At 43.2% G+C, this 13,747-nt stretch overlaps 1 protein-coding gene across 3 annotated transcripts in view; it reads right to left on the bottom strand.

Moving 5' to 3' along the window:
• Positions 1 to 13,747, bottom strand: part of atxn7l1 (ataxin 7-like 1) — a 32,118-nt gene that overhangs the window by 8,607 nt on the left and 9,764 nt on the right. Inside the window, exons 2-6 of one of the 3 annotated variants that reach the window (XM_080492344.1) lie at positions 7,907 to 8,008; positions 7,173 to 7,371; positions 6,596 to 7,047; positions 2,827 to 2,909; positions 750 to 1,000 (exon numbers count right to left, since the gene is read on the bottom strand). In XM_080492344.1, coding sequence (XP_080348470.1) covers positions 750 to 1,000; positions 2,827 to 2,909; positions 6,596 to 7,047; positions 7,173 to 7,371; positions 7,907 to 7,922 — 1,001 coding nt within the window. In that variant the 5' untranslated portion in view covers positions 7,923 to 8,008. Of the gene's footprint in view, positions 1 to 749; positions 1,001 to 2,826; positions 2,910 to 6,595; positions 7,048 to 7,172; positions 7,372 to 7,906; positions 8,013 to 13,747 lie in introns of all 3 variants that reach the window. The other 2 variants (XM_080492343.1, XM_080492345.1) reach the window with 2 other exon arrangements.

Genomic DNA, 13,747 nt, shown 5'->3' with positions numbered 1-13,747 from the left:
AAGAAGAGGGGCGGGAAGAACATAAACGCAAAACAGAGAAACAGGCGAAAGAAAGAGAAAGAAATAAAGAAAGACTCTCGTATCATCATGTCTGCCTTCACACCGCAGTTACTGTCGTACTAAATAAATACCCAAGTGCTTAAATAACTTCTCAAACAGAAACTCATTCACTGAATAAAAACAAGAAATGAGCCTCTCTTGAAACTTTCACAAGCGGTCCTCTTTCCTATCAACCAGTGTTTACAGCACCCCCTGGTGGAAATAACATGAAGAGACGAGAAAGCGCCAGTCAGTATAAAACGAATCTAAAATCAATCAAGTGTCTGGTTAAAGTGAGGATAAACTTTTTGTAGATAACAAGTAAAAGTAACTTATTTGTAAATACCTACTGGTTTCAGTGTGGGCTAAGTTGTCAAAAAGTAAACAGAAATAAACAATAACTTTCAAATTGAAACAATAGTTTTTCTTAAAAGGCACAGGTTGACTTAAGTAATTAGAAAAATTAACCCAAAAAAATCACTTTAAAAAAAGAAAGTTGATATATTTATCCAACTATATGTGTATTTATAAAGCTGATGAATTTAATGATAGTGGATTTCACTTATATAGAACATTTTCACTTTAGAATTCTAAAAGTACTTTACACACTCTCACACTTCTCCTCACACTCAAATCAAACCACCATCAATGAGAATGGAAGATGAGGCACAAAAGCCAAACCCTTAACATTTGTAAATCCGTTGCCTCACCTCGGTATGTGTGCGTTGGCCAGCCGGAGCCTCAGTGTGGACAGCAGTCGTCCGTTGGGGCAGTGAGACTTGCCGGGACTCGCGGCCTCGGCTGACGCGATGCCCTGGGTGGAGCTTTCCTTCCCTCCCTGCGCGCCGTCCTTCTCCTTTGATGCCTCCTTCTCTTTGGCACGCCCCTTGTGTTCAGCCAGGAGGACGTCGAACTGTTTCCTCCGACCGGGGACGGCTCGGCGATGGGTTAAAGAGTGAGTCTGTAAGTAAAAAGATCGGGCTGAACAACAATACACTCCTCCCCTATGAGAGTTAACGGACGCTTTAACGGAAACATTGGGCGACTCGCAGAGAGATTTTTGTGAATGAAAATATTGACCTGTGACGAATTGAGTGATGTGCAAACATACTTCGACATCCCTGAGAGCTGCATTGTGCTCGAGCCATCGGTGCAGCTTCCAAACAGTTTCCCACAAATCACTGCTGGGCGCTGCTGCGCACGTCACACCACACTAACACCGGTAAATATTACCTGCGCCTGGGCAAGCCTGTATACCCTTCCAGGTGCTTTGGAAGGTAACCACGCGTCAAACATTTGGTTTTCCAATAGTTATTTACACAGTCTGTTAGAGAGAGGCTGTTGAATTACTGGTTTAAAGAGGTGGAACGGCCTGTGTGTGTGTGTGTGTGTGTGTGTGTGTGTGTGTGTGTGTGTGTGTGTGTGTGTGTGTGTGTGTGTGTGTGTGTGTGTAGAGAGCGAGAGAGAGAAATTCTTCCTGCGCTTTTTCAAAGGAAGCATTGTGGGCCGGGGCCCCTTTAAACACCTGGAGGGATCATAAATTATAATCTCAACGTTCCTCTCAGCTGAGGAGGAACATGACAGATCGCCACTTTAAAAGGTGAAGCAAAAACAGGGGCAATGTCAGTGCTTTGTCTTCATGTCCATCCGCCCTTATTTCAGCGAGGTGAGAGAGCTCTCTGAGGACGGCCAGTGACGGGCGGATCCTCGATCGCGAATGAGTGGAAATGATGGCCAGGTGCTGATGTCAGAGTGACAATTCAAAATTCGAAAAAATTTCTTTGTGAATGGACAATTCTGCTTTTTCAATTCTAATAAGCAAATTAAGTTGTGACTAATATTGAACTTACATAATATATTACTACGTAACTGATTCCGCCTGTAGGAAACATGATCATGATCATGTCATCATTCAACAAAAATCCTGTTTGAAACTGAGTGCAGAGCTCAAACTTTATCTTTCTTTGCTTCACGGGTTGGATTTCTCATCCATGTAAAGTTCTACAACTATTAAGAACACATCTGTTTACAACAAATACCCTCACAGGACCCTTGAGTTGAAAAAAATATCTAAGAATTACCACTGTGCGTGTGTGATGACTCAGACGTTTGACGTTGTGTCACAGGAAGAGCGAATGAAGGAATTCAAGGTGAGAATATTCAGGTTTTTTTTTTTTTAGAACATTTCTACTTTATTTTAATAAAGGGAACTATAAAGGCTGGTTGGAGCTCCTTTCTTTTTGTTTGGACACGATCATGTCGCATCAAAGTTGTCCATCGGGGATGACATAACGCACCTTCTGATTTGGTTTGTTTGCTTCTAAATTTGATCTCCTTGCACCTATAAACATGTTGCAAACCCAGAAATGGTCGTCATCACCAAACAAAACACACTCGTCAGCTGCATCGTTACTTAATACCTAGTCTGAAGTGATTAGTAAAGCTCAGCTGAGGTAATTAAAGAGCAGTAAAATAGAGTATTACTGCTAAAAGAAGTTGTAGCCTCATCGCAACGTCTATAATTACCCCATCAAGGGAAATGTCGGCCCTGTAATGCTTCGGCGCTGCTAACCAGCATTAACAGAGTACTGGGAGTGCAGACGTGAGAGACAGGCAGACGGAGGCAGCGCACCCTTCGATATTATTACTCTCTTAAACAAAGCTGCTTTCCTGGCGAGACAGTAGAGTCGGAGAAAGGCTCAGAAAGTATAAAGGCCTCCACAGGAACCACGCAGAGGTGACGAGCGTGCGTGGGCTGTGTATGTATGCGTGTTCATTTGTCGTTACCTTGCAGGTGAGAGACCGCGTGCAGGGCCGCTTAGTCTCGGGGTCCTGCACTCCACAGTGCTTGTTCGGATCAAACACTCTCCCTGTGAAACACACACACACACATTAGACTGAAAGACTATCATTGGGTAATTTCTTCCTTCTTCAAATCACACTTGATGGGAGTGGGAGCACCGTGAGTGAATTAATTTGCCCCTTTCGAGACAGCCGTTCACTCATTTTGCCACTCATACTTGTCTGTTCACATATTCCAGTGTGCACTTGATTATTTCGGCACCGGTGGTTTAGGGCCACCCTGGTAGCGCTCCGCGGGACGTTATTAGACGCGTTCCCTGTATCAAACGCGTAAACTGAGCACATCTTCCACACTGCGACAAATCATTTGTGTCAGGACACACTGGCAGGCGACAAGAGTCGCTCGTGACTGACAGCCCGGCAAAACACGCATCAGCCCTAATGAAAGGACTCTGTGGGGAATATTCGCCGATGATTAAATGTAACCCACGACTTTTACAGTTCTGCCAATTTTCTATGTGAAGATACACAACAAAAGGAGTACAGATATGTGACACATCAATTTATCAACATTTTGATGTCTTGAAGCAAATGTTTGGATGCATTTTCAACTCTTATGACAAACATGTGTTGATTTATTTAGATTTCATGGATGCGGAATGGTTAAAAACATATGCGTTTCTTTCAAGTGTTTCTGCCCTTTCTTTTAGCGAGACACTCATGTTATGAACGTATACTGTCCGACTGTACAGCCATACAACCAAAGTCTTGCTCGCCAGCTTGCCAATATATAAAGTTTAGAAGTAATGATTGTGACAATTAAGCAAGCCAAATCCTTTCAGCACCACTGAATACGAATACGAGTGATAAGTGTGTTTGGTCTGTTTAAGAGCGCTTTGGTCCGAGCTACATTCACACATCAATCCAACTTCAATCAAACTGCCCCCCGAGTTTGATTAGATTAGAAGAATCGAGAGCTGGGGTCTCTGCTAGGGAGGGGGATTAACCTCTTCATGATCTGAAGTCACTCGGCTAGATGTCAGATAAGCAGCGCGATGAAGATGGTTGTCAACTAGGTGATTTAAAGCAACCTCTTTTTAATCTACCTCGGTGTCCCTTCACGAGGGGGAAAGTGTTTGTTGATACGGCCAATTGGATTATAAGGATCATCCAGGCAAAAAGCCTAATGGCTGCAGAAGCCAAAAAAAGGAGCGCAAATGTGTAAATCAGTGGGATTACAAAATAAATTCCCCACAATTATTGAATGAGTATATCTCACTGGAGTAACGTGTGAAATGTGTATTTTTCAAAAAGGCTTCGATGAGAGCGGTCAGAGGGGTGGTATGTATCAATCCATCAATCCATCCATTGTGTAAACCACTTTATCACTGAAGGCAGGGTTCACCTTGGACAGGTCACCAGGTCTCTCTCTAAAAACTCTTATTATTTCAGCACCTTGTTCCAGAGGAAAGAAGAGGCCATTTTTGAAGAAAGCCGATTAGTAAGAAATCTGATTAGTCGTAGATCAGTCGATCGTCTTTTCATCTTGAACATAACCTGCTCATGGCGGACTTTGATTGATTCAATTAAAATCTGACCAAACACATCCGAACAGGCATGAGACGAAAAGCCAAGAGATCTTCTATGTTGGTGTGTGTAACCGACGACTTTCTGCTGATAGATTTTATAAACTGATCAGTGAGACTTGTCTCGAGTCTGCAGGGTGAGACAACAACCTGAACCATGACCGGTGCAACACAATGATTGTGTATATACGTAATATAAATACAAAAAAGGAATTGACTAATGGAATCAACTGCTTTTTTTTTTTCATACATTAAACACCAATATTGTAATTTCTTTTGCACTTTCAAGTAGTTTAACATTGGAGAAGCGATAAATATACCTAATTGCAGTAATGGAAGCTGCTAAAACAACTAAAGCCTCATTTACACGACGTTTTCAAGTAAAAACGCAAAACTTTTATTCTATTATGAGTCCATCCACCCAACAACAGCACTCAGAGCCACAGGAAAGCCACGTATTGTTCCCCGCATGCATGTGTGTGTGGTTTCATTAGACAAATAACCAACAGCACCAACTTGTGGCCCAACAGACTAACTACATTGCTCTCAGACTTGTAAACAGACCGTTTTCAGAACGTTGCCGTGTAAATGCGAAACCTTCCCGAAACGAAAACGCAAAAATGATGCGTTTTCACTTTAAACATTATCGTGTAAACGGGACCTTAGATTGGTACATCGTCACAGCTGAAAAAAACTTCCCGTTCCCCACTTACAAAGGCAGGAAAACAAACCTTTGTCCCCTCAGACAAACCTGCTGGCCCACAGCCTCGGGTCAGCAGGTTACCTTAAAGCAGCGGTACTGTCAGAGGGCTGTAATCTTGTGCTGGCCTTTCCTATAATCCCTGTAATCTTTCTCTGTTTGCAGTGTGAGGCAGCAGGTCCAGTGAACACTGACAGAGCAACAAACACACTTAAGCGTTTAGAAAAAAAAAAAAAAGAAAAAAAAAGAGACAAGCTTAGTTCCCCATTTCACACAGAGAAGTAGTAAAACAAAACAGAGAGCAGGAAAGAGCAGGAGGGAAAGTAAAAAGAGGCTGAAGGAAGACACTGCTGCGAAAACCAAACCACAGAGAAACCAGAAGGACAAGATGAGCGAGAGACAAGAGAGAGAAAAGCTGAAGGAGGCGAGAGGAGCTTGTTAAAGCAAAAAGATTAGGACAGAGCATGAGTGTGCGAGAGAGAAAAACGAGGAGGTCGAGGTGGGACGTGGAGAGTGCGAGCAGAAAAAGAAAAAAAGAAAAAAGTAGAGACCCAGGAGGAGGGGGGAAAATCTCTCAAGAAGACAAGCAGCTTTTTGGCAGTGGGAGCCGGTGAATTAAAGGGTGTAAATCAAAAGCTCTGACGCACAGCAGAAATTGAACGAAAGGAGCACGAGGAGAAGAAAGATGGAGAGAGGCTGGACTGGCGGGACACAGAGAACACACCTCGAAGGAAGCAGCACAAAATATTTATAATTTCCTTAAAACATAAATATTCACAAGCCAGAGAAATAATAGAATATTTAAGAGGGTGAAAATATCCCAGTTTCGGGGTCTTGCTGTGTGGAGTTTGCATGTTCTTCTCATGCATATGTGGGGTTTTCTCTAAACTGACTATGTGTAAATGTGACTGTATGTCTGCGTTGGTCTTGTGCTGGACTGGCGACCTGTCCAGAGTGTAACCAACTGAAGCTCAGCTGATGCATGAATCAGTGTTAACACAAACAAATTTGGATACAATAGTGAGATGTTGAAATAAAGTCATCTTGATCTAGAAGTAGAAAAGTGAGAGCACAATAGGGGAGAAAAAGCCAATAAAAACAGTGAAGTGTCTTTCTTTTCTTTCCCCACCACTGTCATACTAGTAGCCAAACATTCAGGCTGGACTCACTCCCCCCCCCCCCAAAAAAAAAAAAAGAAAAAAAGAAAAAGTACTTCATGAGATTGTGAGGGTGTTTTCAAACCAAAAGCAGCAATTCCAATGTGAAGCTTGGGAAACAGAAATGGAAGATTTTCTTTTTCCCAGAAGAGAAATGCGAGGAGTTTCAAGCTCAGAACTCATGAAAATCACTTTTCCAAACTTTTTAGGGCGCCGGATTCAAATTCTGAACCAGTAAAAAAACAAGATAAAAGTCTCAGTTTTGCAGGGAGACGTGCAGTTAAAACTGGTAACCGGTTCTCGACACTAACCTGAGAGTCTTTTGTGCGACCTGGAGGAAGTTTTAGTCCCATTCTGGTGCTTTTTCTCCAACGGTGACAGCGACGTCACAGCCGGCGGAGCCGCCGATCGGTGAGAAGGCGAGGGCGACGAGGAGGCTTTCCGATCCAGAGGGGATGGAGACGGCGTTGATGACCCCCGCCTGTCGAGTGGCGAACGCGCCGGGCTGGGCCGCTTATCCAGAGAGGATGGAGGCGTGGCGGAGCGCGGCGTGGACGGCCCGCTGGCTGAGCGGCCGTTTGTGAGCTTTTCGCTGAAACGCTGGGAGGCAGCGGGAGTGACGGACGAGGACTTGTGCGAGGCGGGTGAGGAGGAAGAGGAAGAGGAGGAGGAGGAGGAGGAAGAGCCGAGGCGCACGTGCGAGGATGGATCGCCTCGACTCAGACAAGGTATCTTTTCCAGGCTCACGACTGGCAGCGACACACTGTTTCAAAGCAGGTAGAGAGAAGAAAGTTAGAGATTTGTAAAAGCTCCGTGAATTTCCTTCTTCACATTTTCAGCAGACGACGGCACAAACGTAATCACTGAAAAGAGAAGCTGCACACACACCATGTCTTGTTCCGAGCCCCCTTGGGTGGGTACACAGCGAGTGGTGCCTTGCTGAAGCGGGAGTGAGGGTAGTCTTTGGGGACCCTGAATGCCAGCGTGTCCCCCGGACTGGGGGCCACTGTGGGGGCCACTGCAGGGGCTTTGGGCTTCATAGGAACCAGCGGGCCCTTGGAAGGGACTGGGGAGCGGTGTCGCTTCTCTGAAATGGGTCAAGACAATCTATCTTATTTGTTATGTTAAAAACAAACTTATGACACACAGAATCAGCTTAGATGAGATGATCATGCATGGATACTGGATTACTTTTCAGGGCTGGGTACTTTTTTTAAATGGGTTTTTGCATTTCCTGAGTCAAGTGTACAGATATTTAAACCAATTAGTTTTTTTTCTGCCCTGCTTTTGGTATCAGATGTAACACAAATCTGTGCCAGACGTTCTGCACATAAAACTATTTGCAAAATGATTCAATGCACTTTTCCTCTAATCTGCAACATGTTTGACACCATCTGAAGTGTCTGAGTGTGATAAAAAAAAAAAAAAAAAAAAAAAAACACCACCAAACTGTTACTACGCCTGAACTGGAGCCAACGATTATAAATACCTTTTTGACCCAGATCTGCTCAGAATACACAAATGAAGAAGATGCTAAGACACAGAAGGAAGCGCAGAGGGGAGTAAATCACAAGGCTGCAGGGAGGACGGAGGGGTGAAGCGGGAGAGGAGCTTACACTTACGGTTTTTGCTATGCATGTCTGTGGGAGCAGGGTGGGAGGGGGGTGTAGGGGTGTGTGGTCCAGGACTGTCTCACTCTGTCTCACAGGGAAACTATACCCCAGCTACCTAAATGAAAACAGAGGTATGAACACATTGTAAACACCAAAACAAAATGAAATTCGGAAAAAAACAACAACAACATGGCAACAACAGGTTCTTGTTGTTGTGCAGTACTTAACAGAGTACTGTAACTCGATGTAATAAATATTCTGTTCACACTCGAAGACGAAGGATGTAGCTCTTTAGACTCATCTGCTCGCCAAGCTGCTTCCGAGGTAAATAATCAACATCTGCCACATCGAGCAAGATTTATCTGAGAGATAAGCTGGTGAAAAGCAGCTGCAAATTTCAAGAAGAGATTGTTCATTGTGCCTCACTTACATATCTTGACAGCAGACGAAAAAATCAAAGCAGAAAGCCCATTGTCACAAGTGTTGTGAATTAAAACTGATTTCAATCTCACCCATCCTTATACACTTTGAATTAACGAGTGCAGACTTTTTGAATTGTGTGAAAACATAAACGTTCCCCAAGAAACTGAAGGACGCACAGAAAGAGAGTCCTGTGGCGGAGCCACAATTACAAAGAGTCACATTAAATATTTAAAACAAGAAGCCACAAACAACATCTTCTCAAGCCATACATTTATACAATCAACAAACATTTTATACGTCTCAAGAAAATCTATATGTTCAGGAAGCGTCTCACAGTTTAATTTTAGTTCATCTGATAGGCTTATAGGCTGTATGCGTATGATGTTCACAATGTCATCCGGTACCGAGTAAGCAGCACTGGGCGTGTGTGTGTGCAAATCCTGGGAGTATGTAAGGATGCTGCTCAATCCTTTAATGAGTGGAGTAATCGATTACCGGCCACACAGGAGAGTAACCGAGCTGAACGCGACAGACCACCTGTGATTGCCCACAGTGCATAGTGTGTGCGACTGGCCCGGATTATGTCCAACGCGAGAGCAAAGATGCGACCACACACTGCAACCGAGCAGTCTATTGCAACAGTATAGGTGTTTATGTTAAAGACAGAAAGCTGCATGCACTCGGTGCATGTGTGTGGGTGTGTACGAATGTGTGTGCAGCAGTATGCACGTGCGACTTCATTTGCCAGAGAGTATAATTTGCACACGTGACCGTGTCCACGGCAGGTGTGTAAATACGCCAGTGGAAGCAACGAGCAGGGAGGCAGCTGCATCAAGAGTGCTGCGATCAAAGTCCAGCGTGTGAATGTTCACAGGTATGTGGGCTACAACCGTGCAGCTTTCGCACATTAAGTCGCACATTATTTCACACAGTTTCTCGGAGTAGACGCACATCCACGTGCGTGTACAGATCAATGAGGCCATGCTACTGAAAAGAATTGGGAAAACATGCCTGGGCCAAGGTTATCCACAGCATTATTTCTCCCCCCCCCCCCCCCCCCCCCCCAGTCAGGAATAACGTAAGTTATAAATATAAAGAAACAAGATATGGTGCGGTTACTTGACTAAGCCACATATGCAACTACTTTTCAGTTTGAATTCACTTTCCTCTCAAGCTGTATAGCAGATTTCTTTTTAATCCATTTTCTTTGGACTCCTGCTCATTTTTAACTCGGTAAATCAGGGAAACCAAAGAAGCTGCTCGTTCCAAGATAAGTAATTACAGCCAGGATGAGTGACTTTGATTACTGTGAGGGCCACAAATTTTTATCTTCTTGGCTAAATTGGCTAACGTGACCGAGCACATTTTTAAACGATATATGAAAAATGTGGCGTGTCATTTATTGGACAGACTTAAATGTACATCTATAATTCAAGTTCATTTAATTGATGCACATTGATATGACATTTTTCACTGTAAAATTGATTAATAAGAGCTTTTATAAAACAACTGCACTTGGTTCAAATGTAAAATGAACATCCTTTATGTCACTGATTCCTATCGCAGCATTCACATGGGGTCGCAAAGCCCTCTTGATCTTAAGGGGTACAATCTTTTTGTCTTAACTGCAGACAAGTCAGCATTTAATTTATTTATGTAACTATTAAGTTACATACACTATTAAGTTTTAGATTAAAAGAGGGATAGAATCTGGCTTCAGAGAAACATGGAACAAAATTAGATCTAGATCTTAGAGGTGAAAAACTGGTGAATGAAAGTTTGAAGCCACATAAGCTGAAGCTGTGTGTCCACGGAACTCTTCAGTTGTTTTTGAATAATTGCTCAGGGTTTGGTGGGGTTGGCGTCACCTCAGTTTACACTGCTCAAAATGTGGGTTCCTCAAGAAAAAGGTTGGAAACCACTGATAAGTGTTGAAGAAATAATTTAGAATATTATTGGCTGCATGTGGCGCGCTGATCGTAAGAAGTCAATGTCTGCATTAAAGTTAGACACAAAAAGTAATCGAGTGACAAGAACAGAAACAAGTTAATTTAACATTGTTTGATGAGTGAAAAATAAAAACATGATTGCAGTGTAGCCTACAATATAAAGCTTTTTTTGTTGTTGTTGATTTTTCTGTATATTTGGTGACACGCTAAAAAAGTTCTCTCCAAGAAGAGATTCAAATTTATTCCATTTTGTAATAAAAGGTATTGAGGGGATAAGAAGCCGGTTGGGAGCTAACGGTACTGATCTATGGACGGTTGCCCAGGCAAGGTCACTAAGCCACTCGACCACAAGGGCACCCTCCCTACCACACTCTGCTGCCTGCCTGCCTGCCTGTTGTTATGGCAATGCTGAGAGCCCAGCAGGCTGCCGATTGGCTCATGACTCATCCTGTGGGCGGAGCTAATGGCTGACAAGGAAGCAGAAGCTCTTACAGCTCAGCTGGATCTGTTTACATTGACAAGAGGAGCAGAGGAGGAAGAGATATTAATGCGAGGGGGGGGGGGGGGGGGGGGGGGGGGGGGAGAGAAACCCTCTGTGAAGCATCTGCATCATTTAGGTCACTCAGGGTCGAGTCGAAAGGGACGGCACGGCTCGATGTACTGAAAACCCCCGGCATGCTGCTGGTCTGCATAATGGGAAGCTAAATAAAGACAGCCCGTTTAATTACTGAAAATACCCCATTGAAGTGGTTCTCAGGGGGGCTTTTGAGGACGGATTGGATTAGTGGCCACAATACCATTTTTCAAATCTGGTTTTAGACATTTTAGTCATGTTTGGTACTTGGGAAAAAAATAAATAAATAAAAATAAGGTGACACTTACAAAAAAACCTAAATTTAAACACAAAATATTGATTCAAGTACAAGTTGTGTTCATAATAAACCTTGCCACTTAATACAAGTATGCGTGTTGAAACACAAAGCTTTTAATTTAAACTGTTACCACTAATCAGCTGAGGACTTTGAACACAATCAATCACTGACGTATGAAGTTATAAAGTTTCATTTCAACTTGGCTAGTTTTTCACACTCATTCGACAGCAACCTGGTTTCAAACCCGAGGTCCCACACTGGAAGTCAAGACTTAACCCAAAACAATAAAGAAATAAAACACCTATGAAGGGGGGCCGATGTTGAAATAATTTGTGGATCATTGCTCTTCTGCATAAATAACATTATGGACTGAAGGGAATAGTGGTAGCTGAATAATAGGGCCTTGTTCTCTTTCTTTGTATGAAAGAAGTTAGAAATGTCTCATTTTGACACTGAGATAACTCAAACTGAATGTGGTTGTGACATACTTTGCTTTTTAAATACAACAAAAACTGTGCAAAAAAACTAAACAAAAAAAAAGTTATTTCTACTTTCAAATAACAGATGTTTTTCTAAAAAGCCTCCACTCATGGGTGGCATGTACACGGCTGCAACAACAATAAAACACAACTGTGAGGCAAGTGTCACCAGCGGTAAATGAAACTAAACAGAACTTCTGTGGTTAAGAACGGGTAATCCAAAATACAGAAAAAAAGAAAGAACAAAAAAGCACAAGAGGTGAATTTCCTGTGCTCTTTTTCTCTCGTTTGTTATTTTAGTTTGGCATTTTATGGTCCCCAACAGTCATCTTTGAAATTTTAATATACGAGTCATATTCCAATATAATCTCAGAATATGCAAGAGGCCAATTAAAATGGACCACAGGCCGTAGTTTGACACCCTCTGGGAGGCGACCGGCTACACAACAGCCCACGACGATCATGCATACTTGGAATAACAACAATGCTAAAACACAGGAGCAATGAGCTGCACAATCACTTGTCACTTTAGGAGTAAAGTGATGTGGAAAGGAAGAGCAGAGCTGTTATGATCGATTAAACCACTACTGAGCAAAGTTGGAGAGACCGACGCCCCCACCAACAGCAACAGCACGAACCTTTCATCATGCACTCGACTGACTCGCAGTGGACAACAGGGAGGAGGGAGGAGGGAGGTTAACACAGGCAAGAGATGGGAGAAGATGAGAACTGGAAGGAAGACACTGAATTACCCTAACACACTGTGGAGATCTGATTTATTAAAAAACACTGGTTCAAAAAGCATAACTTACACAAATAACAACCTTAGTTTTTGATGGATTCAGGATGCAAAATACTCTCTGAAGTCACTTTTCCCTCATTATGATTGTTTTTAAAAAAAATTGGAGTAATATAAATAATGCTTCTTCATTGTGAAAATGTCATGTAAACATTATGACCAGCAGTCATAAGCATCAGAAAACTATTTCTTTGCACATTCCCACTTTAAAAGCTCGCTGGGGCGAGCATGGTGCAAACACTGCCAGCGTGAGGGATTTAGTCGATATCCCACTGGGCCACTTATGCTAAGAATATACACTGTTGCTTTACGCCGAGGAGATTTAAATAAATAAATCCACTAAATGGAGCAATTCCCTGACATATAAAACATAGTATATCCTATTTAGAACTGAAGACGCAGCGTCAAGCAATAGGCGAGAGATCGCACTCTTGAAAAATGAGCAGTAAACTGGGCATATATAACTAGGACCCACTGACCCTTGAGGCTGCAAGCCTCCCTCCTCCTCCTCTTCCTCTCTTCTTCCTCTGTGACTCTGTGCATGCATGCGTTTCTGGATGTGTAAAGCCTCAGTGCTGTTTTCATGCACAGGTCAAGCATGAAAGCTAATCCCAGGATGGATACACACAAAAACAAACACAAGGCCAGAGCGCTTGAATAGAAAATGCTACTCTGGGTCCCAACTTTAAAGCGGGATCCCTCGCAGGGAACAATGTGGCGAAACTACAGTGACATGATGGGAATGTGCAACAATGGAAGGAAATGCATAAAACATTGTGAGCATATCTTGACAGAGCGAGTTCCTAGAGGCGATCCACTCACAGCAGAGGTCAGGGCGAGGATTTTTCATGCCGTGACACGCAGCAGTTATGCACGCAGCGCTTCAAATCTAAGAAAGCAGCAAATCAATCAGCTACAGCAACAAGGCCTTGTGGCTTCTAGGTCACCACAAGGCAAAATGACTTCAAGCTAAAAAAAACAAAAAGAAAAAACTGTGATGAAATCCAAGATGAACGCTTTAAACAGACGACTTTTCAGCTACTCAGCATGTGACTTGACCTGCTGCTCTGCTACAGTGCCTGATTGTTATCATATCTTAGCCCGAGGGTCACTTTCTTTTTACGGGGAGCTCTCAGGAGATTCCCAGTCCCAACTGTGAGCTTGTGTGTGTGTGTGTGTGTGTGTGTGTGTGTGTGTGTGTGTGTGTGTGTGTGTGTGTTTGCAGTAGTTTGCTTCAGACCTGTTGTCACCCGACTGTGTGCGTGTCAGCAAGCAAAAATGCTGCCAACAGGAGGTAGGAGGAGGGGGTGCGCCTGCAGGGGGCAGGA

The sequence above is a fragment of the Lipophrys pholis genome (genome assembly GCF_963383615.2).
Source record: "Lipophrys pholis genome assembly, chromosome: 22".
In the NCBI taxonomy this organism is placed as follows: domain Eukaryota; kingdom Metazoa; phylum Chordata; class Actinopteri; order Blenniiformes; family Blenniidae; genus Lipophrys; species Lipophrys pholis.
The sequence above is the reverse complement of the archived record's forward strand: the minus strand, read 5'-3'. Positions and strand labels throughout refer to the sequence as shown.